General features: G+C 36.0%; 2 protein-coding genes across 2 annotated transcripts; both read right to left on the bottom strand.

Moving 5' to 3' along the window:
- Window positions 1-702: 702 nt before the first annotated feature.
- LOC128553697 (uncharacterized) lies at window positions 703-4,404 on the bottom strand (the record flags this gene model as incomplete). The annotated part of the gene is given in 5 exon segments (XM_053534872.1): window positions 703-1,044; window positions 1,756-1,793; window positions 2,244-2,276; window positions 2,797-2,878; window positions 3,815-4,404. Coding segments are annotated over 5 exon segments (630 nt in total), but the record flags the coding sequence as incomplete, so codon positions are not given.
- A 5,649-nt stretch (window positions 4,405-10,053) lies between these two features.
- LOC128553698 (uncharacterized) lies at window positions 10,054-23,561 on the bottom strand. Its single transcript, XM_053534873.1, has 5 exons — window positions 23,480-23,561; window positions 14,182-14,208; window positions 13,311-13,363; window positions 11,157-11,693; window positions 10,054-10,627 (listed from the first exon to the last, which is right to left on the bottom strand). Exons 1-5 carry the CDS (start codon window positions 23,559-23,561, stop codon window positions 10,538-10,540), a joined length of 789 nt encoding a protein of 262 aa, XP_053390848.1. The 3' UTR covers window positions 10,054-10,537.
- Window positions 23,562-25,047: the final 1,486 nt, after the last annotated feature.

Here is a 25,047-nt window from a genome sequence, read left to right on the forward strand (position 1 = left end):
AACAAAAATTATTCAATTCTGTGGTATTTTAAACAAACGATATCAAAACAAGAAATTATTCAATTCTGTGACATCTAACAAACGATATCAAACAAAAGAATATCTGTGACATCTAACAAACGATATTAAACAAAAGAATTAAACATAAATCACTGGCATGTTAAGAAGTATTAAGCCTTTAAGTGTTATTGGTAAAATTCAAAATGTGTATCAGTAAGTGTCTTAGATATTATATATATACTTTATATAACACTGACAACAAATCTTTTGTTTTCATTTAGGTTATGCCGCTTTTTTTCTCTCTTTTTTTTTTGTTGTTGTTATCTTCCATTTTCAAAACGAATTTAATTTGCGTATGAATTAGACGTATGGATCTCATTCGTGATACACGGGTATCATTCCTTATTTTGATACTTATTGACCGATTTCCCTAATTTTCTGACTTACTGTGCTAAACTACATATAACTTTACTAAGTTATCGTATTTCAAATTTTTCAATACGAAATATGAGAGTAACTATGAACTGTCAATTTAAGTTTCAAACTGCCATATATTTGAAAAGAGGTGCTATTTTCCTTTTGTAAAAGTATTTCAGCGTTCTCAATGATTAGGCAACGATTTTGGTAAAAATAAACATAGATCTACTAAGGTATTTCACGTTTTTAAAAGAGAAATTTTGAAACTCGGAGGCTTAAACTTACCGACTTGGTAGGATATGCCAAGTTGTTCTCCTCTGACGGCGGTTTTGAAAGGTCGTTCAATTCTTTTGGTAAAAACAGTACAACCGCAGGATTGGTGGTGGATTCTTGTTCATCATTTGGTTTTGAGATGTTGGTTGGTTGCTGATCAGGTTCATCATACATGTTACACAGTGAAGTAGTAGAGGCCTCTGGAGTCTCAATGTAAAAGGAGGGTACCTCCTTCCTCTCTGTTTGACATTCGTTTGTAAGTGAACTAGATATAACTGGAATTGATGGGTTATACAATTCTGTTTCTTCACCGAAAGTTGCGTTAGTATCGTTCTTGTCAGCTCCTGCAAGTTTCTGAGATACAAACGTTCTTATCAAATTATAGATAATTATAGTTTCAAGCTTACTTTATTTTGTTTTTATCTGACAGGTAAATGGCTGCTTTTTTATCAACAAATAACAATACACCAAATTTGGAACTTATAAGTTTCTTAAATGTGGCAAATGAAGACGGCAAAATATAGACACTAGTAAAATATACAAATTATCATTAAACGATTTAAAAGTAAGGTCTTACTTTCTTATTCCTTTAATTCAGATACAATATACAACAATTGCATCTTAGTGTAGTCGATATTTATAGGTTATTAGATTTGTATCGAGAAATATGCAAGAGTTCTGCAGCGGAAATATTGCGCGACTTTAGGAGCGCAATATTATTCCGCGAAAGAACGAGTGCATATTTCTCGATGTAAATCTAATAATCCTTTTATTACATACATATACTACGTATATAATTATCATATAACTGATATAAATTTGTTTTTAGCTTTAGTAAAATTGAAATTATCGCCATTAATGAACTTTTAAACGCGACGACACACATGAAACTGACGTCACAGATGACGTCACGCACCAGAATTAAAATTTGAACGTCAATATGGAAAATCATTGACGTCTCAGGTTCTATTGCAACTTAACGGAGTTTATAACTGAGTATGTAATAAAAGGATTTATCGACTTGGTAAAAGTGAATTATTGGCAGATATTGTTTTTTTTACTTACATTAGAAGACTGTGACGATGTACTGTAGACTTTGGACACTGAAAGTATTAAAAGATATTTTACGCCCAGAAAGTCAAAACAAATATAATGTAAACATAAATATGCGAGCATGCGTGCGTGCATGTAATAAAATGAAAGAAAAACTGGAGTCATTTTTAACAAATGCATGTTACTAGATATGACATTTCCTTGATTCGTAGTTACCGATAGTTTTTTTTGAGTAAACCTAGATAAATATATATGATGAGGATCTTCCGGGTTTAAATCAGTATCTACTGACGAAATAACTAAGTTTACGATGGACAGAGCACACGTTTATATGAACATCAATTTTAGTAAACTCAAATGTCGTTTATTTCAAAGAAACACATTCCAAAAATTAATGTGTTTTGAAGCGTTCTGGAATGAATATCAGGCGAAATGTCATCATTTTTACAGTGTTCGCTATGATATAGTCATCACTAATCTGCAGAAAGATGAATACTTACGCTCTTTTGATTTATAACCACTTTCAGGGTTCTCTGAAATACGAAAGAAACATGAAACTCAGTGCCCATGACACCATAGCCAAATGTAGGTTTTACGATGTCGTGATATATTCAATTGAAAGAGATCTGTATCTCTGATACTTTTATGTAACAACATGTCTATAGAGATGCGGACTATATGATTTAATTTGTCCTAAATGAGTGGTTAAAGTGACCTTACCGCTTTGGGCTTGTTCGCGGTTCGTTAGAAATTGTATTTACTCACACGAGGCGCGCTTTGGTTTGAGCCTTATTTGAGAATAAATACAGCTGGTTTAAGAGTATGTCGATACTCAAGTCGCCAGTCCATCCCAGAAGTCCAGATGCCATATGGCAACTTCCTTCACAATTCAAGCTGGAATATCGCCATTCCATCCATCAAATCTGTATTGAGCCATCGTTTGTATAACAGCTTAAACTGATACAATGGTTGTTTGACATTATTCATGAATAGACACAAATGTACTTAAGCCTCTATCATAATTTTTTACATGTAACGAATTTGTGCACTCACGGTTAACACGTAACCTTCCTTTGACGTCACGTCTCTCAACGTCAGGCTTTTGTTTCAAACTGCTTGAATCAATTCCACAAACCTAATAATAAAATAATAAAATAAAAGCTATAGTTATCAAAGCCTATGTAGCCCAACATGCATCGGTCCAGGGATTATTCAAATTAGCTTCTACAGTCTTCACAATCTAGTTCAATTAAAATGACTTAGTTTTCATAACAACTGTTTTTGAGGGTTTTTTTCATTTACTGCTTTAAACTCAATGATGATTTAGTCAAAATAACTTAATGCATTCATCAAATAACACAGATATCACTTCTTATAATACAATTGAAACTCGATATATAGTTCTAAGGAATCGAGCGTTTACTTCGAGATAACCGAAATTCGACTTGAAACGATATTTTGTGCACGCGGTATCGGTAGGGACTTGAAAATGTCTTCGAGATAGCCGGAACTTTGAGATACGAGATTTCGAGATATCGAGTGTCAACTGTATTAGTTAAACATTGTAAGGAAATTAGCGAACCGTTTAACTTTTATTTGAGTATAGGTTAAGTATATTGGGGTTTTTGTCAATTTTAATGAATTTGGGCAATTTGATTGCTTCAGTTGATGACTGATTTTAGCGTCTTGGTCGAGACAGACAGCATTAAAATTTAAAACAATAACATCCTTAGTTCTGAATAAAACATATGCAATTATGAATACTTATTTTTTTTTAGTCAGATCATTTCCCATCCAGTGGCCACGAATGTGAGACCAGATTAAAAATACTTGTTTTCGTTTTTTATCATTTATTCTTTCTTTCTTTTTTTGAGGGGGTAAACATTAAAACGTTGGACACCTACAACTATAAAAGCTGTATTTTGATTCATTACAATTGTTTTGCTTATGTTCATGTTCGGAAAATAAATATATTCAACTGATACCAAATGACCCATTTAATACCAAAAATTAGCAGGATGTCGAATGAAATATAATATGAACATTTGTTATTGTTTTCCCATATACATACCTTGGACGAATCCTTTTGGAATTGGTCGATACTGTTCTTCATGTCCTCAAGCTTTTCGCATAGGCCCATCAGTTTTTGTCTTTGAGTTTCATCCATATCTCTAGGTTGTCCATGTAAATACAGCAGCCCAAACATTTCTTCCAATTTGACCCAGTTTTTTCTATGAAATGGGTAGTTTCGGAAATCTTTTCTGCTACTTGTCCGTCAGGATTATTTGAAGTTGCCATTTTCTTATGTTTTATTTTGTTTATCTATTTCTGAAAACTCTGGTATATTCCAATCCAGATACGTGATGAATTTACTTCAAACTTTATCTAATTATCATTTGTTTTAAACTGATTTTATTCATTAATTTGAAATATCTTTTATTTATCAAATATATTTTCAAATTAATTATTCTTTAACTTATCCATTTAGACAATTCACCTTGTGCAAATACATAGACAGAACTTAAATGTGAAAAAGCTACGATAAGCTCCTATATGTCATTGCATAAAATATGTCAATTTTTTGTGAAATGTTTATAATTTATCTTCCTTTTTCCACATCATACCTATATAGTGTGCATACACGGAAGAAAACTCTCTAGACGAAAAGCTTTCATGCGGTATGTCCTCATAGTAAAATATAATAGTTATGCTATTTTATCTCTAACATGTAAACTATGCTTGTGTTACAGAATATCTACAGTAAAGAATTCACAGGTCCATCATCGGCCGCGATCAATAAAAAGACTGTTGTTCTAAAGCGTGCGAAAAAGTCAAACAAATAAATATACCAACACAATATCATTTTTCAGACATAAAGGCATTTATGTGCCCTATTTCATAACAGGCCCCGATTTCACGAAATACATAAGTTTGTTAATTGACTTAAGTACGTTAATTTGCTTAAGTTTTTACTTTTCTTAAGCAAATTATCATGCTTAAGTCAATTAACAAATTTAAGTATATTCGTGAAATTGGGACCAGAACTCTAGCGGCATACCATGTTTGTTCCAACAGTAACAGCATCATCAGGCCTAAAAAAACAAATTCCTTGTTTCCGGTAACATGCTAAAAAAATTAGGGTAGGTAGGTCGGAAATCTTTTTTTTTTTTGGGGGGGGGGGGGGGGGGGGGGGGGGGTTTTTTTTTTTATTAAGGGAGACTTTTCGGAAATTATTTTTGCGTCACAAAATGAATACAAATAGGGGGGTTATGCCTTTAGAGCATCAGTAAGTTTATTTCTAACATTACTGACCATGTTTAAATCATAAAAAGTGCAGTTTTGCAACTTTTTGTTAAAAAGTTGAAAAAATATTCTCCAAGGCCATAAAAACATTTGGGGTCGGGATACCGGAAACAAACATTTTTTTAAGCCTTATAATTTAATTAAACATCCAAAAATACAGAACAGAAAGTTTACGACAGTTGAATCTTTAAATCCTTTATTTTTTCTTCCGTGTCACAGTAGTGAACCCGTAAAGGCATTCGGTAATTTCCGTACTATTTCGCATTCTCGTCGGCATTCTTCGGTGTTTCATGTAGCTCATGCAGAAATCACATATGGAGAGAAAAATGTAATGGAATGGAAATACCGATTGTAATTACGGGACCATGTTCATTTCAATGTGATATTGCGTGAATAAAAATAGTTTCGAAATATTTTTTTTTCTTTATTTTGTTAAGGAAAGAAACCGCATAATACATACATTGCTGTTTGTGCAATATAATATTTGCATTGCGTGCTATTTATGTGAGGTTTTCAATAGATCAATTCATTAGATTTGTCTTCATGGTGCAAATTTGATTTCTCTATGGGAAAAAGGTTTTTTGACATAAATGGTATTCTAAATATTTATCTCAGCAGGACAATGTTGAACACTTAAATATATTTGTCATGCAAAAAAGGTGTAAGTATTGCTTGATCAATTTGTGAACGCCTAACCTCCCGTGAGGATCCGCTTCATACGCCATGTAGAGAACGAAGTACGGATATAAATATTGCACTTTCGTGCGAGTAACATCAAAGTGCATATAAGCCGAAGACTGTTTTACACTCAAATCGAGCAGTTAGATATAAGCATGTTGACTTGTTATTTATAACTGATGTGACTTTCCACATAGAGGGTCCCCACAAATATATGACTTTCCACATAGAATGTCCCCACAATGATATGACTTTCCACATACAGAGTCCCTACAATGATATGACTTTCCACATAGGGCGTCCCTTCAATGATATGACTTTCCACATAGAGCGTCCCCACAATGATATGATATTTTACATAGGGCGTCCCCACAATGATATGACTTTCCACATAGAGCGTGCCTACAATGATATGACTTTCCACATAGAGCGTCCCCACAATGATATGACTTTCCACATAGAACGTCCCCACAATGATATGATTTTCCACATAGAGCGTCCCTACAATGATATGACTTTCCAAATAGAGCGTGCCTACAATGATATGACTTTCCATATAGAGCGTCCCCACAATGATATGACTTTCCACATAGAGCGTCCCCACAATGATATGACTTTCCACATAGAGCGTCCCTACAATGATATGACTTCCCACATAGAGCGTCCCAACAATGATATGACTTTCCACATAGAGCGTGCCTACAATGATATGACTTTAGGCATATAGCGTCCCAATAATGATATGAATTTCCACATAGAGCGTGCCAACAATGATATGACTTTACGCATATAGCGTTCCAACAATGATATGACATTTTACATAGAGCGTCCCCACAATGATATGACTTTCCACATTGAGCGTGTCTACAATGATATGACTTTACGCATATAGCGTCCCAACAATAATATGACTTTCCACATAGAGCGTGCCAACGATGATATGACTTTACGCATATAGCGTCCCAACAATGATATGACATTTTACATATAGCGTCCCAACAATGATATGACTTTCCACATAGAGCGTGCCAACAATGATATGACTTTAGCATATAGCGTCCCAACAATGATACGACATTTTACATAGAGCGTCCCTACAATGATATGACTTTCCACATAGAGCGTCCCCACAATGATATGACTTTCCACATAGAGCGTCCCCACAATGATATGACTTTCCACATAGAGCGTCCCTACAATGATATGATTTTCCACATAGAGCGCCCCTACAATGATATGACTTTCCACATAGAGCGTCCCTACAATGATATGACTTTCCACATAGAGCGTCCCCACAATGATATGACGTTCCAGATAGAGCGTCCCCACAATGATATGATTTTCCACATAGAGCGTCCCTACAATGATATGACTTTCCACATAGTGTCCCCACAATGATATGACTTTCCACATAGAGCGTGCCAACAATGATATGACTTTACGCATATAGCGTCCCAACAATGATATGACTTTCCACATAGAGCGTGCCTACAATGATATGACATTTTACATATAGCGTCCCAACAATGATATGACTTTCCACATAGAGCGTGCTTACAATGATATGACTTTCCACATAGAGCGTCCCTACAATGATATGACTTTCACATAGAGCGTCCCTACAATGATATAACTTTATGCATATAGCGTCCGTACAATGATATGACTTTCACATAGAGCGTCCCTACAATGATATAACTTTATGCATATAGCGTCCGTACAATGATATGACTTTCCACATAGAACGTCCCTACAATGATATGTCAAAAACTAAAATGTTAATATTTTCTTGTTAAAAAAGTGGTTCACTAATATCAAATAACAAACGTATTTAAATTGCCATGTTCTACTAAATGATTCAGAATGATAAATGAATTTTTTTCATAATCTGACCTGCATTTATGGTTTTATCAATAGAAATTCGATGACAAAGCAAGTTCATGTGATTGATAAGTAGACATTAGCTAGAAACCTGACATGCATTTTAAATCTATTTTCATTTTTTATAAAATACACTTGAAATGTACAAACGATCTTTGATAAAAAATCAAGATTTTGGACACAAACGAATGCCACTATACCCGCTATAATATTAGCTTTAACTTTATATGGAAACAATGTAGGGACTTTTAAAACATACTGCAAACTGTTATTATATCTGTCTCCGTTTTAACGGCGCTAGAATGGGTAGATAAGTCAGGGACGGCTGAAACGTTTTTAAATGACCGTAATAAACACTGTACTTTTTATGCATGTTTATTGATTCTTATGCAAAATCACACAATATCAGTTAATAGCTGCCAGTCATTTTTCTGCCATTGCTGACTATATGTGTATTTGAATATGACTGCATTTACCATGGCAAACAAATTGCCATGGCAGATCTGTGTCAATGGCACGATGATTTTGCCATGGCAAGAAAATTTATCATTTTGCCATGGCAAAATTACCATGCAACTATGCCATGGCAAATTATTTTCAATACTTCATAACGACTGTTGTTTCTGAGGTATGCGTAACTCTATTTTATTGCAAATTTATTTTTTGTTGAGTTTAATGTCGCACCGACACAATTATAGGTCATATGGCAACTTTCCAGCTTTGATGGTGGAGGAAGACCCCAGATGCCCCTCCGTGCATTATTTCATCACGAGCAGGCACCTGGGTAAAACCACCGACCTTTTGTAAGCCATCTGGATGGCTTCCTCGCATGAAGAATTCAACGCCCCGAGTGAGGTTTGAACCCACATCGATGAGTGGCAAGTGATTTGAAGTCAGCGAACTTAACCACTCGGCCACGGAGGCCACCTTTTTATTGCAAAATAATTTCACATTTGCATTTTTTAAAGTCCGTGGTAATTTCCCCTTGGAAGACCTTGGCACGTTGCCCAGGCAATACCATGCAATAGACAGTATAAGGCAAATAAATCAACACACAAATTTATCGAAGTGAGAGAAATTTTATAGATATTTTCTCTATTCAGGACTAAAACTTGATGATTAATATGTAATTGGATACACTCTTGCTGGCATATAAGATTTAAGGAATGCGCGAGTAAAAATATTAGATGATGTAGGTGTATGATAAAGATTGACTTCGGTCCGTATTCAAAACTGAATGCGGTTCTGTAGCCCAAGTCTATCAGACTTTGAACGTTGAGGAGTATGGGCCTTTACGCATCCTACACTTGTTGCAAATTTAGTTTTGTTTAGGATACAATGTATATATAAAACCTACGTGTTCCCAAATCAGCCTTAGCAGTTGCGAATTCTGCATTTATTACATGTTTTTCAGTGAATTATCGAAACATTAGAGTTAAATATATCTGGCCCCGTGTTCACAAAACATTTTTCGGTCTCAGCTGAGTTTGAGTTTGAAATTTTGATATCAATGTTACTAAAACTGCAATGTTAAATTCCTTCTGAGACTGTCCATCAAGACTGAATATTCACTTGGAAATAATTTTTAACTTCAAATTTAGTTTTAAACATGCTATTTAGATATAAATAACAAATAAAGTTTCGTTATCAAACTCAGCTGAGACTGAAAATGTTTTGTGAACACGGATCCTGGTGTTTTCACAGTGAAAAATGTCAAATATATTTTCCACTGGTAAGTAATTATAAAATTGATACATTTAGTAAAAAATATTTTAATAAAAAGAAAATGCGTTTGTTTTACATGTAAAATCAAAATATCATTCACTCATGAACACCATATCTTAAGTTTAATGTTGCAAATGCAAAGCCTACGTCTTCTCAAATCACCATTAGCAACTGAGCATTTTGTATATATACATGTAGCTTTTTTCAGTGAATTGTTGAAACATATAAGAGTGAAAAATATCTTGTATTTCCACAGTGAGAAATATCAAATATATTTTTCACTGGTAGGAAGCTATAAGATGGGTACATTAAGGCAAAACATTAATATTAAAAGAAAAAAAATGTTTCTTCTACATGCAAAATCGAACTATATTTCACACATGAACACCATGTCTTACATTTTCAGTCGTAGTTATGTCACTCGTGAAAATATTGTATCTGGTGTACGCTCATTAAAGATATTTCAACTTAACACTGAAACCAACAAATATCCTCTATATAATATTGTTAATACTTAATACTTAATACATGCTTCAGAACTGTGTAATCGATCAAATAAACATTTGGAATAGCTGCGATATCTTCTTCAACACTGGTCAGTTTTGTTTTTTAAAAAAAGTCATTCAGCGTTACTGAACAATAGCTGAACAATAGCTGTAACATAAAAATAACCTATTTTTAGGCAGTCCTCCCTCTTAACCCCCCCCCACCCCCTAACACACGCACACGCACACGCACACGCACACACACACACACACACACACAATGGAAATAAGGGGAATCCTTTCCTCTTGTTTTGTGTTATCCCTGGTATTGGTGAGCATTACGTGGCATTTATTTCATATAATTTATCTATGTCATGCCATATTTCTAGTCTGATCAATTTCACCATTGTTATATGTATCATTATGCACCAATTTGTCATTTGTTTTAAATTTGGCATGTTATGTACACTTGTGCCAAATAAAACTACTACTACTACACACACACCAAAGAATTGATTATAAAAGAGTGCATATAAATTTGCCTATCTCAACAAGTAACTCTTCGCCATTACCAAACCGCACTCAGCGCTTCCTGTGTAAATCACCATATGGATGGGATTTTTCTGTATCTTCTTAAAGTTATTCACTATTTATTCAGTGAGGCTCTTTTCAAGGTAAACACGAATCTCTTTCTTTTGCCAAATCATCACCGTGTACCCTTTTCATTCGGTTTGTGTTTCCACGGACCTTTTCTCAATAATTGGCTTTAAGTGATACCGTTTGACGCTTGTTTCACTATCAGAGCTGGAGATCTGAAAGAAAACGTAGTGCAGATACAATAAGCAAATAAATGATATGATCCCCGCATACTACCTTTCAAGTGGAAAAGTTTGCGACGTGGAAATTTTCGCGAAATTAATAAATACGTGAAAACAGCAGCCGGCGTAAATTTCCACGTTAACTAAGACATGTCAATATAGCCAGGTTAAGATAAGTAAACTTGCCATTGGCACTTCCGTTTCCGGCAATTTTCGCACATTTCTGCTCGTTAAACGTCTGAAATTGGCAATTCGCGAACTTTGACCTACAAATAAATCTACTTATACACTATTCTTCTGAATTGTACTACACGTAATTTCGAGAACGTTCTGGCCAAAGACATTTAAAAAGGGCCCTAGTGTAAGCTACAACATTGAAAAACTGTCTATCATATAGTTAATACTAAATCGGCAAGCCGTTTAATATACTGTCGAATGTCTTAAACTAAATAATAAAAAGAACAGCTGTTTAATATATTTATCCTGCCGAATGTCTAAAACTGAATTAAAAATTCACACTTACTAGTCTGATAGATCGGTTGTCTTCGTCAGAAATGTCGGAGTTTTCAACAGCAAACCTTGACAAGTTGTTGAATGCTAGTACACTTAACGATTCATTAGATGACTTGAAACGATTCCGCCCGGAATTTTGACTATCGGAAGATGTAGATATATTGCGAGACGAGAAACCAGTGAATGCATCTGACGTAACAAACTCTAGCTTCACATTTTCAGGGGCCAAGGACAATGACAAGTTCAACAATTCTGCCAGCACAGCTGAGAGGTCAATAGTTGGGTCAGTTGGTATTAAATGAACGTACACCTTGCTCATGTTTTGCTTTAAGACCTTAATTGAATTGCCGTTAGCGTCTGCCGGGATTGATTTGTTGTTTGTGTCAACTGGATGTGACTTTTCGTTTGTTTCTGCCGGAAATGATTCCACATCTACGCATTTGTGTTCGTCTAAGACGTCTGTTGACGAACTTGGCGTCATGAGATCGAAGCTCACTTCCCTGTGAGTTTTAGCCTCAGTCATTTCCTCATCAAATACTGAAAGGCGCTGCAAAGAAATATAAAAATATAATCATTGAAAAAGAAACGATGAAGTAAAATGACGAGACCAATTATCCTTTTTTCACTTTGCAAGATTCAACTTCATTCGAATCGAATAGAATTCTGTATAGTTCACCCCTGGTATGCAGAAGCTCGTTGGTTGTATGAAAAGGGCACCCGCTTGTGATGGAGGCGTACCCCTAACCTTAAAGCTTGAAAGTTTCCATTTCATACTACTTAAATACTCAAATCAAAAGATTTCTAATTTATACAATATGTTATGATGCTTCATGAAAAATAAGCATTCGTACATTGTAAAAATTAAGACCGTGGACAAATATTAAAATGACTATAACAAGGGACCAGGTAAACAATTTGTTCACTTTATACTATAAAAAGTGGGAAAAGTGGAACAAACAATCATCACAGGATGGTTTTAATGTTTGTTTACTGAAAATACCGACGTTTCGACTCTCAAGAGTCTTCTTAAGAGTACATGGAAAACAGAAATAAATCGACGCCCCAGAATAAGAAGGGCGTAAGTGTTAGTTACGCCCTTTTATGAATCATACATTTTTTGAAACTACACATCAAGGGGCATAAGTCTGTAAAAAAAAATTTTGGTCACAAACTGCTGTGTTGACCAAATTCACCAATAATAAAAGGGCGTAGGTGAAAAGTTTTTCAGAATCCCAGTAATAGAAGGGCGTATCTGCACTTAATTGTTGTACCAGAAAAGTCCACTTGCTCCCTTAGAATTAGAAGGGCGTATCTGTCAAAGACAGTTTTTTTCATTTTGCCGAAAACTATGATTTTCCACTTACGCCCTTCTAATTCTGGGGCGTCGAAATAATAATAGCGTATAAAAATCGAGTTTCAAAAGTCACGGGATTGTTCTAAAAATTAATTTTTATTGTCTTTTTTTTTTTTTTTTTTTTTTTTTTTTATTTGTTCATTTTGTTAGATAAACATAATTTCAATGGTACAAGTGTATTACAGCTAACTATCCATAACTATTTTCTAGTAGTCTCCTGCTCTCCTAAAGTTTCAGACATCGTCCACACATGAATCAGCAGTACACGGCATATGCCCTTTGGCGCAGTAATGTAAGTCAACAGCCGACTCGCCATGTATGCGACCCCATAATATCTTGAGCAGAACTCGGCGATATATGACCATTTTGTGTCGATTCGCCGTAAAACCCAACCCACTCATTCACTCTTGAGCAGAATGGTTTGCTATACGGTCTACCTACATTTTGTCAACGGGGAGAGCTTAGTACGAAACTGCGTCTGGTAACATTTACAGTGTATTTCGAAACACTTACATTTCGAAAAAGACATGACATAATTTATTAACTGCAACATGGATATTAGTTTTTATAGCATTGATTGCATATAAAACAGTATTGCCCAAAATCAAATTAAAACGTAAAATTTTGAAATAGTCTCGAAATTGGTATTAGCATTTTTTAAGAAATACTTTGAGACAGCACGGAAAATATGAAGATAGAACATGATTATGATACTGCATTCCAGACAGCAGGATCGAATTAAAACAGGAGTACGATGTAAACGAAATCGAATATCAGTTTAAACAAAGAAAATAATAATGGTCAACTTACATTTGCTGATTGTTGAAATGACATGTCTGAAACTAAGCTCCACCTTGAAGATGCTAAAAAAGAAAAAAGCTGATCATGAACAAAGGCATTTGGATTCAAGTAGTGGCCGAGTCGTGTCAAGTGAAATTGCCATAAACATGTAAAACTTTTGTTTTGTTGGGTTTTATTGCAGCAGATTTAAATGTGTTAAAGTGGATATATATTTTATATAAAATCTTGTGTAATGAGTGTCCATGAAAAGGAGATAATTTGGCTCTTCCTTTTTTTGCTGAAGAAAGTTGGGATGTCCTGATGACCAATATATGGACTAGGAATTTGATAAACGAAGCGAAATGGAAACTTATTGGAAGACCTGAAACCTTGGAGCATAATTCATCGTAATGCATAATGGCATCGACAACAACGTCTGGCGGCACTGTAACAGGCTGCTGGAAGAAAATCCGGCATCTATATTAATGGTAAAAAGAAGAAAACCAAAAGTACCTCATCCGGACGCACAGAAGAAAGTTGTATGTTCAGTGAATGTTGAAAGGTTTCTATCTACGGGTTATGACTATCAGTTCAAGAACGTCAGATCAACCAGTTTCATTTTTGACACACAAAAAGACCAGACATTATTCGTTGATTACATACAAGACTAAAATTGTGAAGTTGTCTGTACCATTGCAAGGAAGTGTCACCCAGAAAGGTGTAGAGATGAGTAAAACCCTTAAGATTTCTAGGTTGTTTATGTTTTTCATGGGCGCCTGTGTCTGAAGATATGCCCGGTGCCAGGACATCATTAAAATTGTGAAGTGACTCATCGTTCTCTTTTTTTGCCTCTTTTTTGCCTTTAATTACTGATAATTTAGAAGTGTATTGTTTGATTTACCTTGATCAGATGCTATTCCACTGTCTCCTGTAATTGAGAAGAAAAAACTTTCATACTTTTGTAAATTGATTAAAACCAATGTCTTTACTAATTTGATTTGCCGAACTCATTGTCTGGTCAGGCAACTGATATATGTTTTCAAGTATATGGGATTCAGTCCCACTGTGGCATCAAAGTATCCTGTTAGGAATACCCGTGTACTTCACAGTATAATGTATTGGAGGACGACAATATCATATAGAGAATACAAGAACTTTTAATAAAAATGAAAGAAACATTTAAAAACTTAACGGTTTATTTTTTGTTTGGAATTGCCCTTTTAGTTTCCTGTGGTAACTTGGTTTACGATTTTTACTGATTAGCTTTTTTCTGAAAGTAGACATTCTCTTCTTGATATTCATTCAGCTTACTCTATGTATGTTTTTTATGGACATTGAGAGTCAATTAATTCAAGCCAAGGTTTTTGTTAATCATTTCCATTAACGTTCTGTGTGGCGTATATTCTTTCTTTTCAGAAATGGTGCATATTTAAGATATTGTGTTCAAGCATTTTCAATTAAGTCCCACCGGCAGAAATCTAACGATAACTAGTTATTTGTAGATAGGGGGTTTTCGGCGTAGCCGTCTTAAATTCGTTTTCGTTACCTATGACAACAGATGAAACTTCAGTTTGTCAAAATCAAACTATCTGTGATAACGCATTATGTATCTAATTTAATCATAATGAAGATTGTATGCAACATCTGCCTGATTGGACGAGCGTTTCGTTTCTTTTTCACTCTGTTGATATTGGCTACTCTGAGTGGAAATGTAGAACAAGCGTTATCCTAACGACGCTGTTTCACAGTGTAAAAAAGCTAACTTTGGCTCGTAAGATTTAGCAATAATATTGATAATCTCAAAAAGACGTTTTAATAATATGATAAAACCTTTTCAAATACCAACATATATCAACTTAAAAGCAGAACTGAATACGGGTCTGCGGTCATCACATGATATAAGGGTGAATAAGAGCCTTTTATGTGGGAAGTGCTTTTTAATAGAAAGATTTCCTTGTTACAATTGTGTCTCGTCTGTAATTAAAGGTTTTTTGCTTTTGTACTATTCAGATTCATATTAAAATGAGTACCTCTTGGTTGCTTTGATTATTTGTTATGAATTATTTAACTGATTTATTATATCGAATATTTTTTTCTTTAGTAGGTATGCAAATATTTACTCATTGAATTCTGTTTGTACTTACTATATATTCTATATAATGACTGAAATCTCATTACACTGAAATGAGGTACGACTGCATACAGTTTATCTATGTGCTATGGACTACGGTTAGCTTTTGCTTAATGACATGAACATATTGTATGTTTTGCTTTACCTTCACTTTTTTATAGGTGTGACGTCTTGTCCAAAATTCATGATAGGCGAATTTGCTTATTTGTTAAGCGGGATCATTTTTGGCCTAGTTTGAAATAAATCATCTAATAATAAAAAATAAGTAAATAAAAAATCCTTTAATAATATTGATTTTTTCTCATTATTCTAATCAAACTTGATTTGTAGCAATCGTTATTAGGGACCCGTCACCAACTTTGTTCGCTGGGACAATTTGAACCCCTTTTTAAGGGGCTGCTAAGAGGTAAAAACGAGAAATGCTTTATACAGCCTCATGAATCAGGCTTGGTGGATCTCTTTGTTCATACTTGGTCTGGAGCACTCATATAAAGTCCTCCTCCACTTCTATTTATCTAGGAACTTTGGGGGCCGGGGTCCCTATTTTTAGGACCCACTTATAGTCTAGAAGTAGATTACTGCCTTTCTTCGCATTAACCCACTAAAATTAATGGATTTTTATCAAACAACATCGATTGTGTAACACTATCGTAATGTCTCCTGCTCTTTTGCTTATACATACTGGGGATTAGTGACCGAATTTAGCTAAAATATACACGTTTATGACACTCCTTCTCATGAACCGCTTCATGAATCTACATCAAACGAACTGCTGTAAAATTATTCGTCTAAGGATAAACGAAACAAAATTGCAAAACCCTAAAGAACCTTTGCGAAAAATTAAAAGAATCACACACCAATTTAATGTAAAGTGTCGGTGTTTAGTTTTTTGCAATTTGAAAAATGTTAGATGAAAAGATGATTTTGGATGAAATCCATAAACACTTCTTTCCTTATTAAGTTCGGCCGATATCATTATTTAATATATTTCTTTCTTTCTTGTTTAGGCCATAAGATCGTCCCAAGGTGTTCCCACAAGTGTTGCCTTTATTTATTTGTTTTGTCCTTGTGTATTTCCTTTGTGTGCCTTGTCCTTGTGTGTCTGCTTTGTGTTTGTTTGCGTGCGTGCGTGCGTGCGTGCGTGCGTGCGTGTGCCAGTTATTTGTGCGTCCACGTGCTATGAGTTCCAGTTTGCAGAGGCTGCATTTTTGGAAAGTTTATTTTCCTGTTTCTTTTTTTTTTTTTTACTTTTAGCTTCAGTCATACGAAGGAAGCCTACTTTCATTTACCTTTCCACATAAAGTTTCATTTTAAACTTCGATGAACTAATTTACTAATTAGACTTTAAACATCAAAAGACACGAATTCATATTTCACTACATTTCAAAATGTAAATGCTGCTTGATTATATCAATATGAAATCAACACACGAATTGACGTTTATTTATGACAGAGCTTTATAGTGCTTATGCCGGATCAAGGCTATATCACATAGGTTGGATGTTGTTCTGACTTTCCGGTGTTAAGCCTTTCACACCCCGTGCTGCACTCCTTCGCATTAGTCAGTATCTTTTTTGGGTGAACTTCCCTTTTAAAACAGTTAATAGAACGTCCAAATGTAAATGTTTGACAAGTTATTATATAATTTAGCTGGTTAAGGGGGTTAGCCCAACTATCTAATTAGACTAACAGCTGGACACAAATTATTGATGGTGTCGAATTTTGGAGTCAGTATCTAGTTCATCTACACCTATATAACTGGAGCGTATAATTGAATATAATACGTGGCTATTTTTGTTAATTGCAACTACTACCCAAATCACAATTAACTTTTGATAAATGAACAATGCTAAAATGATACCAGCGTAACCCAGCGTACCCTTTGGATTATATAAATATCGCGGTTCATATAACGCCAATCTATATCCTTGAGATTTTCCCGCCTTAAATCGCGATTTAAATAACTCAACACCCGTGCAAATAACAGTCCGATAGTTAACATCCTCAGTGATTTTCTTTGTTGCTAAATTTGACATAATAGGGGATATTAACACCAATGTCCATTTTCATACTGAAGTGAGTATTCAACGAGTTTGAAAAATGATAAACTGCAAAAAAAACTCTGTCGAGCAATTTATCATTTTAATTCAACAGTTTACGTAATGTCATGTGGAAAGACACAATGTATAATTCTTTTATCACAACTGCAGCGTCTCCTATAAATAAAGCTCAAGTAAAAAAATTAGTACATCTAGTGTATTATCAAATTTATGTATGGGCCTTATTTTTTTTCGTTCCGGAACGGTCAAGAAATGTGATAACTTATCTCACACGTCTTTCCGACTTTAAAGCTTTTGACAACAATGGTGGATTTTCCTGCCGTAATTTTGACCTGTTTCTGTTTCTTCTTCTTCTTCTCTCAAATATATTACTAGTATTTTACATACCGATCATATCAGCCTTTTGTAAATTTCCCCTAGAAGCTCAATTTTCTCGCAAAGCGTCCCCCAGGCGTTTCCCAGCATTCTTCTTATATTATCAAACCGAATATTCCGCATTCATTCAGCTTCAATTTCTTTATCATCCCGCTTATCACAATCGAACCTTGTGTCCAACAAAGCCATCTTACATTTGGTTAGAAATTTGTTTGACCAGAATCGTCCCCTCATAGATCGTGTTAAAGGTGACGGGTCTCCACGGGGCCCTTCAGTGCCAATTGTTTCACATTTAGATTTTAGGACGAAAAAAATTAAATTTAACAATTCGAAAGTACACTTTGAAATGAATAAATCCCTAGCAACTGAAAGTATACATGAAACCTGGGTTCAGTAATTCATCACTTCTTAAGGTGTTTGTGAAGAAGAAAAGAATTATACATAACTTCCGCCGTTTTCTTGTTACATCTAATGTAAACATGAAAGACACAAAGAAATTAAATTATCAATTAAATCTGGAGTACCTGTAAATAACCCGCAAACTTATATGAACACCCATAAATACATGTCGTGGTACTGTACTGGTATGTTTACACACACGCGTTTAAACTGCCAAACCAAACCCTCCATAGTATAACAGCTACTTCTCATTTATTTTTAACATAGTTTTTTTTTAAACTCATTACGTTATTTCATTTGTACGTGATATGTAGTTTTAAATAATAAGTGGAATACGTGAATCGGTAGTTCCGAACCAACATCGTCGGCACGAGGGTCAAGCGACTCGTAACCCTGGAGGCTTTGAAAAGATTCCGTTTGACTCAATACTCTATCCCTTTGTACATACTTTTTATCAATTTTCTCTCAGCATTGATACATTTAAAAGAATTCATCTTAGGAAAAACAAGCTGAAACGCAACCTGATCTTCCTCAGCACCACCCGTTGGAATTCTACATTTATCAATCCGATATATCTGACGGCAGAAATATCCTTTTTTAAAATAATGTGATTGGACAAGTTTTTGAGAAAGGAAAAGCAAACATCGATACCGCCAGTCGAAAACCCGTGGGGGGTCCTCTTTCTACTTCTATCTCTGCGATTGGCCTTTTTCTTTGTTTATCCCTACTGTGAATCATTTAATATTCGTGGGCATGAAATTTCGTGGTTTTGGTCAAAATGGCATTTCGTGGGGATTGATTCGTGGATTTTAAAAACTTTGAACATAATAACGGGATTTTACATGTTTCGTTGAGATTAAATTTCGTGAATGACTCAACCCTCGAAATCCACGAAAATTAGTCCCCACGAATATTAATGATCTCCCGTTAAATGTAATGTTCATTTCAATATTCAACATTGGTTTAAGGCAACTAACATCAACATTATCCGCATGACCTTTAGTGCCTTAAACTCAAAACCTCATCATTTCATTTCATTTATTACTTTTTTGTTCTATTTTCAATTTTCAAATCGTCGAGATCCAGGTGCTTCTTGCCCGTATATCGAGGAAGATCCTGGTTGCTTTCTGCTCGTAATCGAGGAGATCCAGGTGCTTCTGCCTCTGTTATGGGAAAAGAGACAGGTGCCCTTCTGCAACAATGGTGGAACCCGCAGATTTTCCCTAAGCTTTGTTGTTCTGTCAACCTCCCCCACACCTCCCCCAGCCCTGATGCATTTTCTCTAAAGGTTCCAGCGCGCTCGCTTGGCAATTTTCGCGCAGTAAGTCTCCCCTTACGGTAAAGAGACCTCTTTCCACCACAAATATTTTATCAAGATTTTGATAAAAAAAGCGTTTTTTTATTCTTATCATTTTGGAGTTAGGGACTTTTAAAAAACATTTTTTTTTTTTTTGGAGGGGGGGGGGGTATTTTCAGAAATTTTAAGCTAAATGTAACCTGATATAGGGGGAACAAAAACCTTGAACATGGTATTATTGAGGTCATACTGTGGTATTTTTGTGACGAGGGCAGCGTTTAATATACGGGCGGAGTTCGTAACTTTGTTAGACGTCATGCGCCCAACAACTCGTGTTTCCTGCCCTTGTGCATAGCTCACCTATATGGCCGCAAACGTTCAGTGTTAATACTGTCTGACTAACGAACCAGGGTCGGAGTTCGAGCCCTCCTCTCACTCAAACTAAAATTACACACTTAGATAAGAGTCTCCCTTATGTGGTCTTTAACATTTGGCACGCGGTACAGAACCATGAAGCCTTTCATAAATTGGAGGAGCGTTGCTTGTGTCTTCCTTGCACTCACACCTACTAACTACAATTAACTAACAGTATTGTGGAGTTGCCCACATCAGATCTGCTGGTGGGACTATGAATAAGCTAACAACTAATAGAATAAAAATTCTCACACCCATTTGTCCTGTCCCAACGGTAACGGGTCCTCATGTCGCCTCTATATGAGCCGGCCATGAAGAAAACGCAAACATAGTGGCTTTGCGACCAGCATGGATCCAGACCAGCCTGCGCATCCGCGCAGTCTGGTCATGATACATGCTATTCGCTTTCAAAGGCATATTGCAATTAGAGAAACCGTTAGCGAACAGCAACCAGTCATGGATCCTGGACCAGACTGATGAGCGGATGCGCACCCTGGTTCTAGATCCTGCTTGTCGCAAAGCCACTATGTTGGTCGTTTTTCTCATGGCGCATTCTCATATATTTTTGGTATTGCTTCTTGTATAATTTCAAATCTTATTATAAAATTAATATACTATTTAATCAAATTGAATTATCTATATTTAAATACAGCACGAAATTCTATCTCAATAGAAAAAGAGAAAATTGAGCTGTGTTTTCGTTCTATGCGTTTACACTTACTGCGGGAAATGGGTCCTTCGGTAGAAATTACCACATCGATATTTATCACTTCCCAGTAACATTTAAGAAGTATTTTTGGTAAAATTTACTGACTTACCAGCTTCTTTATAGCAGGCTTTATCTTGATGAATTTCATACTCTATAGTCTATTTATGTGGGATAACGCATTTTTTTTCCGTGTTATAATCTTCTGCGAATCCCAATGATTCCGCAAATGTTAGAACACGAAATGAGCATGCGCTAAAACGCTACACCTAGCAATAAAAACCGCGTAGAAACTGCTGAATAAATGGCATAAAATGTCTCTCAACGTCATTATTTCCCCAAATGCGCGGGAAATGTCTAAGGGTTGTCTTTTAACGTTTACGTCATCTTTCGTCGTTTTGATTATCCTTTTTGGGTCCGAATGACGTTACGCTTTGCCACGAAACGCGCATATATAAAAAGCGTGTTTATAAACACGCGAGCGCGAGAATCTCTCGTTAACACACGTTTTTCTTCTCTCTCCTGTTAAAAAAACATTCCCCGAAAGTGATAAGAAACAATGCAGTTTTATGATAGAATCAACGTTTAACGTCTAACTTAAGACTTAAGGCTAATTCTACCTTTGCTCCATAAATTATAGTTATAACATACTGTAAGAACTTTTTATATTTATGTGTAACCAATAAATTGAATGATTGTCGTTTTATGTCTTAAGCATAAGTATGCTAGAAATTTGTGTGGCGAAAATTTCCCAAAACAGAATTTCTTCTTCAAACTTATTGCTATTGAAGGACAATCATCTAATAAACAAAAATGCAAAAAAATCATAGGTCACCGGTATCAAAAAAGAGTTTATCTGCCCTTGAAACGGCATTTCCTTTCCTCCATCCTTCCCTTTCCTCCTCCGTTCCTCCCCAAAAAATGACGTTTTCAAGGCAGATACTCTTTTTCGAATTCGGTGACCTAGATTTCTATTGCTTTTTTTTTCTTAGATGATTGCCTTCATATCCAAAAAGTCTGAAAGAAATTCTTGTATTGGAGAAAATTTTTGCCCATCTCATAATACAGGACTCTAGATACGCTTTAAGTTTCAGCAATTAACAAAAAGTTTATGACGGTCCCTCCGTGTTGATAACAATAAAATCTGTAAGACAGATCCTTTTTGCAAGTACAGAATGAAAACCAAGAAAAATCAGTAGTAGACTGGTTTTGATTGTGAGCCTGTCCACGAGATGTATGGGAAAGTGGTGCAACACCTCTCAACACCGGCCCCCTAACCACCGGCTTAAGCGAGAACACGATTACAATCGGTATTATAATTGACTCCGTGATCCAAAAACCATGCTTTTTGGCCCTTTTTGTTTTTGTTTTTTATCAAAAAATACTTATTTTACGAAACTATCTATATTTCGTGGCTTTACGAATATATCATTCTTGAATTTCTCGAACGCATACGTAAAGTTACTCTAAAGAGAATACTCACTTCTAAATACCCTGGATGTATTTAAAACCAAAATACAAAAACCGCAAAAACATTGAAAAGGTGAATTTTGATGCGGTCAGACAGGTAACAGCTATTATCTTTGCACCTTAAGGTCATATGCTTTAAATTTAAATCTTAAAACAGAGGAACAGCTTTTCCAAATAGATGCTATGCACATGAACTTTATAGTTTCGAGCCATAAGGGGGTACCTACCAAAACAAAATGGTTTCAATGAAACATCTATATATTCGGCAATATTCCAACCTTTTACATACAAATGTTAGAAAGTACTTATCAGAACAGGATTTAACCAAGAAATTAATGTATTTCATGTTTCATAACGGAACATGTGATAACCCAATTTTAAACAAAGGAAATTAGGAGCCTTTAATCTGGCGGGGCAAATTAAAATCCAGACCTATTAATATAATGTAAAAAAAATAATTTCACACATATATGACAATGAAACATTCTTTAGTTAAGAAGAACTATTTGTCTCCTCGTAACTAACACAGCACAAAATTACTTTCAAGGAAACCCGCTAAACTAATTTTAAAAAGCATACAATACATGTAATTATGTTTGCGATATTACTCAAAAAATACACGGAGACCTTATCCAAACTATTTGTACATATGAAAAAATTGCTCTTCAACTAAACCGTGTGTTTCTATAAAGTACTACGGTCGAGCAAAAAGGACATATGATTCGCTAAAATCTTCAACGTTTATTTGAATTCTTAATATGTTTAATTTGGTATTAATGCAACGAAAATTATGTCACGAAATCTGATTTAAAATCTTAGTCTTCTCGTACACGAAGATTCTCGTTCGGTCCCACCGTATCAGTTTTCGAACACAGTAATTTATGATGGTTCAGCCAATGAAAAGTATGGCTGGACTTCATGCTTAGCGTTATTGAGGGTGATATTTTAAACGCAGATTTGACAGAGCGGTCGTCATAACCGCTGCCATGGTACTGGAAAAGAAACTTGTGTAAAAACGTGTGTCCGCAACAGTGCTTAACCTCCTTTGCCACTTAACCCTAACATTATTTTGAATAGTCATACAATGCATGTATCGTAACTGTAGTGTCGGTTGTGCTAGTTTTGCTCCGTGGTCGTGAAAACGTGCGGTCCCTCTAAATATGCCTCATACCGTTACGCGAGCGATATTTCAGTTCTCAGTAAACTCTTTACATTATCTAGCAGGCACATATTATCCCCTCGGTGGAATACATATATACTGGTAACCAGTGACTAAGCGACAACAACATGTTGTGGTGATCAACTGCACTCCTAAGCGATGTCGAGTTTCTATCTCATGAACAGTACCACTTGCCACTCTCGGTGATCCAGCACCTCCAGATGATAATGATATCTGTTGATACTGTATATCGTCAATGTGATCAAGCATGTGCGCTAAGACGGGCCAAGTCATCATCCAAGCTTCATTTTTCACGAGGTACGCGAAAAACTGTTCACATCTATCCCAGATTAGCTGTGGTGGTTAACTAACACTGTAAGTAGGTGACATTGTACACGATGATAGTGCGCTTGACGTCTTCGAAACATCTAACACAGCAAACTATACATTCTCAACCGCAAACATCAGACAGTGAAACACTGGCGGATCCACGGCAACATAGCACGGCTACTCGATAGAGGTGTACAGACAAACACTAAAACGTCAATAGGTTTATGTACAGGTGTGAAATGTAAGAAAGCATAATGTGTATGGCTACATTGTGGTGATACTGTGGTATGGTTTAGACAACCAGGATAAGTGTCGAATGGGTACACACAACATAACGGTCTGAGGTATAGTAAGCGCCTGTATGGAGTAGGATCAAATACCAGGACCACCAGCCAGTGTTCGACAGTCTCATGAAGGGGTCAGTCCAGACACATGGGGATACACAATAGGGATGAAGGGGCGGGCACGGGGGTGCGCATGAGATAAAACCGTGGTTCCAAAGAGGGGATTCAGGGCGGCCCAAGAACCAGGTGTCGGACCCGGTGGGGGTCCGCAGGGACAGGTGGTGGTAAGCTAGACAGGAACGAGGGTGAGGAATCAAGTCAAAATGTGTGTGTGTGAGCATTACAAGATAGCCGGGCTCAGGGTGGGGCATATAAGAGAGCAAGACATAGGGGGAGAGAGAGAAGACGGGATGGCCGGAGCGAGATAGCAAGTATGAGTTGAAAGCAAGGCAGACAGCGGGATGACAGGGGAGGACGGGCAGGGGCAAACACGAGAGGAGGGGAGGAACAGGGGAAAGATCCGGTGGGGAGCCAGGGAAAAAAAAAAAGGGGGAGGGGGGCGAGGGAAGGAAAGAGGGGGGAAACAGAGCACTTGTGGAACAAAGATCAGTACCACACACACGAAAAAAAGGAGAAGCAGGCAAAGAAAGTAACCTAAAGGCATCTGGTGAAATGTCAGAGATATGGCAAGATTAGTTATAAAATTGTCCTGCGAAAGGATCAAAAGAGGCGAACAGACCACAACAGACCGATCGCAGAAGTATTCGCGAATATTCACTGCGAACCACCCGCGGGGATTTGTAAGAGTCGCGGGAAGACCAATGAGCACAACAACATAGACTGGTTTAGGCTTTGAGAAGAGCAGGTAACGAGGATCAAGTAATGGAACAGGAGCTGTAAGGTCACAGTATGAGTCTTATTAGTTAATTAACCATATCTTTTTGGACATGTCTCGAAGGAAATAGGTATGCATGCAGAACCATTTTTCCGTATGTGTAATGGAGATGCTTAGGGGTTAGAGGAAGATATTCGTATTTGTGGCAAGTCAAAAATTTTATGTTTGATATCTATCGCAATATGTCTGAATAACAGAAGAATTTGTGAAAATGAAATAGAGGTTCTGTCACTTTTGCAGACTGAAT

This window comes from Mercenaria mercenaria, unplaced genomic scaffold, assembly GCF_021730395.1.
Source record: "Mercenaria mercenaria strain notata unplaced genomic scaffold, MADL_Memer_1 contig_4212, whole genome shotgun sequence".
Classification (NCBI taxonomy): Eukaryota; Metazoa; Mollusca; class Bivalvia; order Venerida; family Veneridae; genus Mercenaria; species Mercenaria mercenaria.

Excerpts from the sequence above, each read along its gene's own strand:
- LOC128553698 (XM_053534873.1), bottom strand. The coding sequence starts at position 23,561 with ATGCTTGATCACATTGACGATATACAGTATCAACAGATATCATTATCA. Across the intron at positions 14,209-23,479 it reads ATCACCGAGAGTGGCAAGTG|GAGACAGTGGAATAGCATCT; the intron begins GTACTGTTCATG and ends TCTCAATTACAG. Across the intron at positions 11,694-13,310 it reads CATTTCAACAATCAGCAAAT|CGCCTTTCAGTATTTGATGA; the intron begins GTAAGTTGACCA and ends ATTTCTTTGCAG.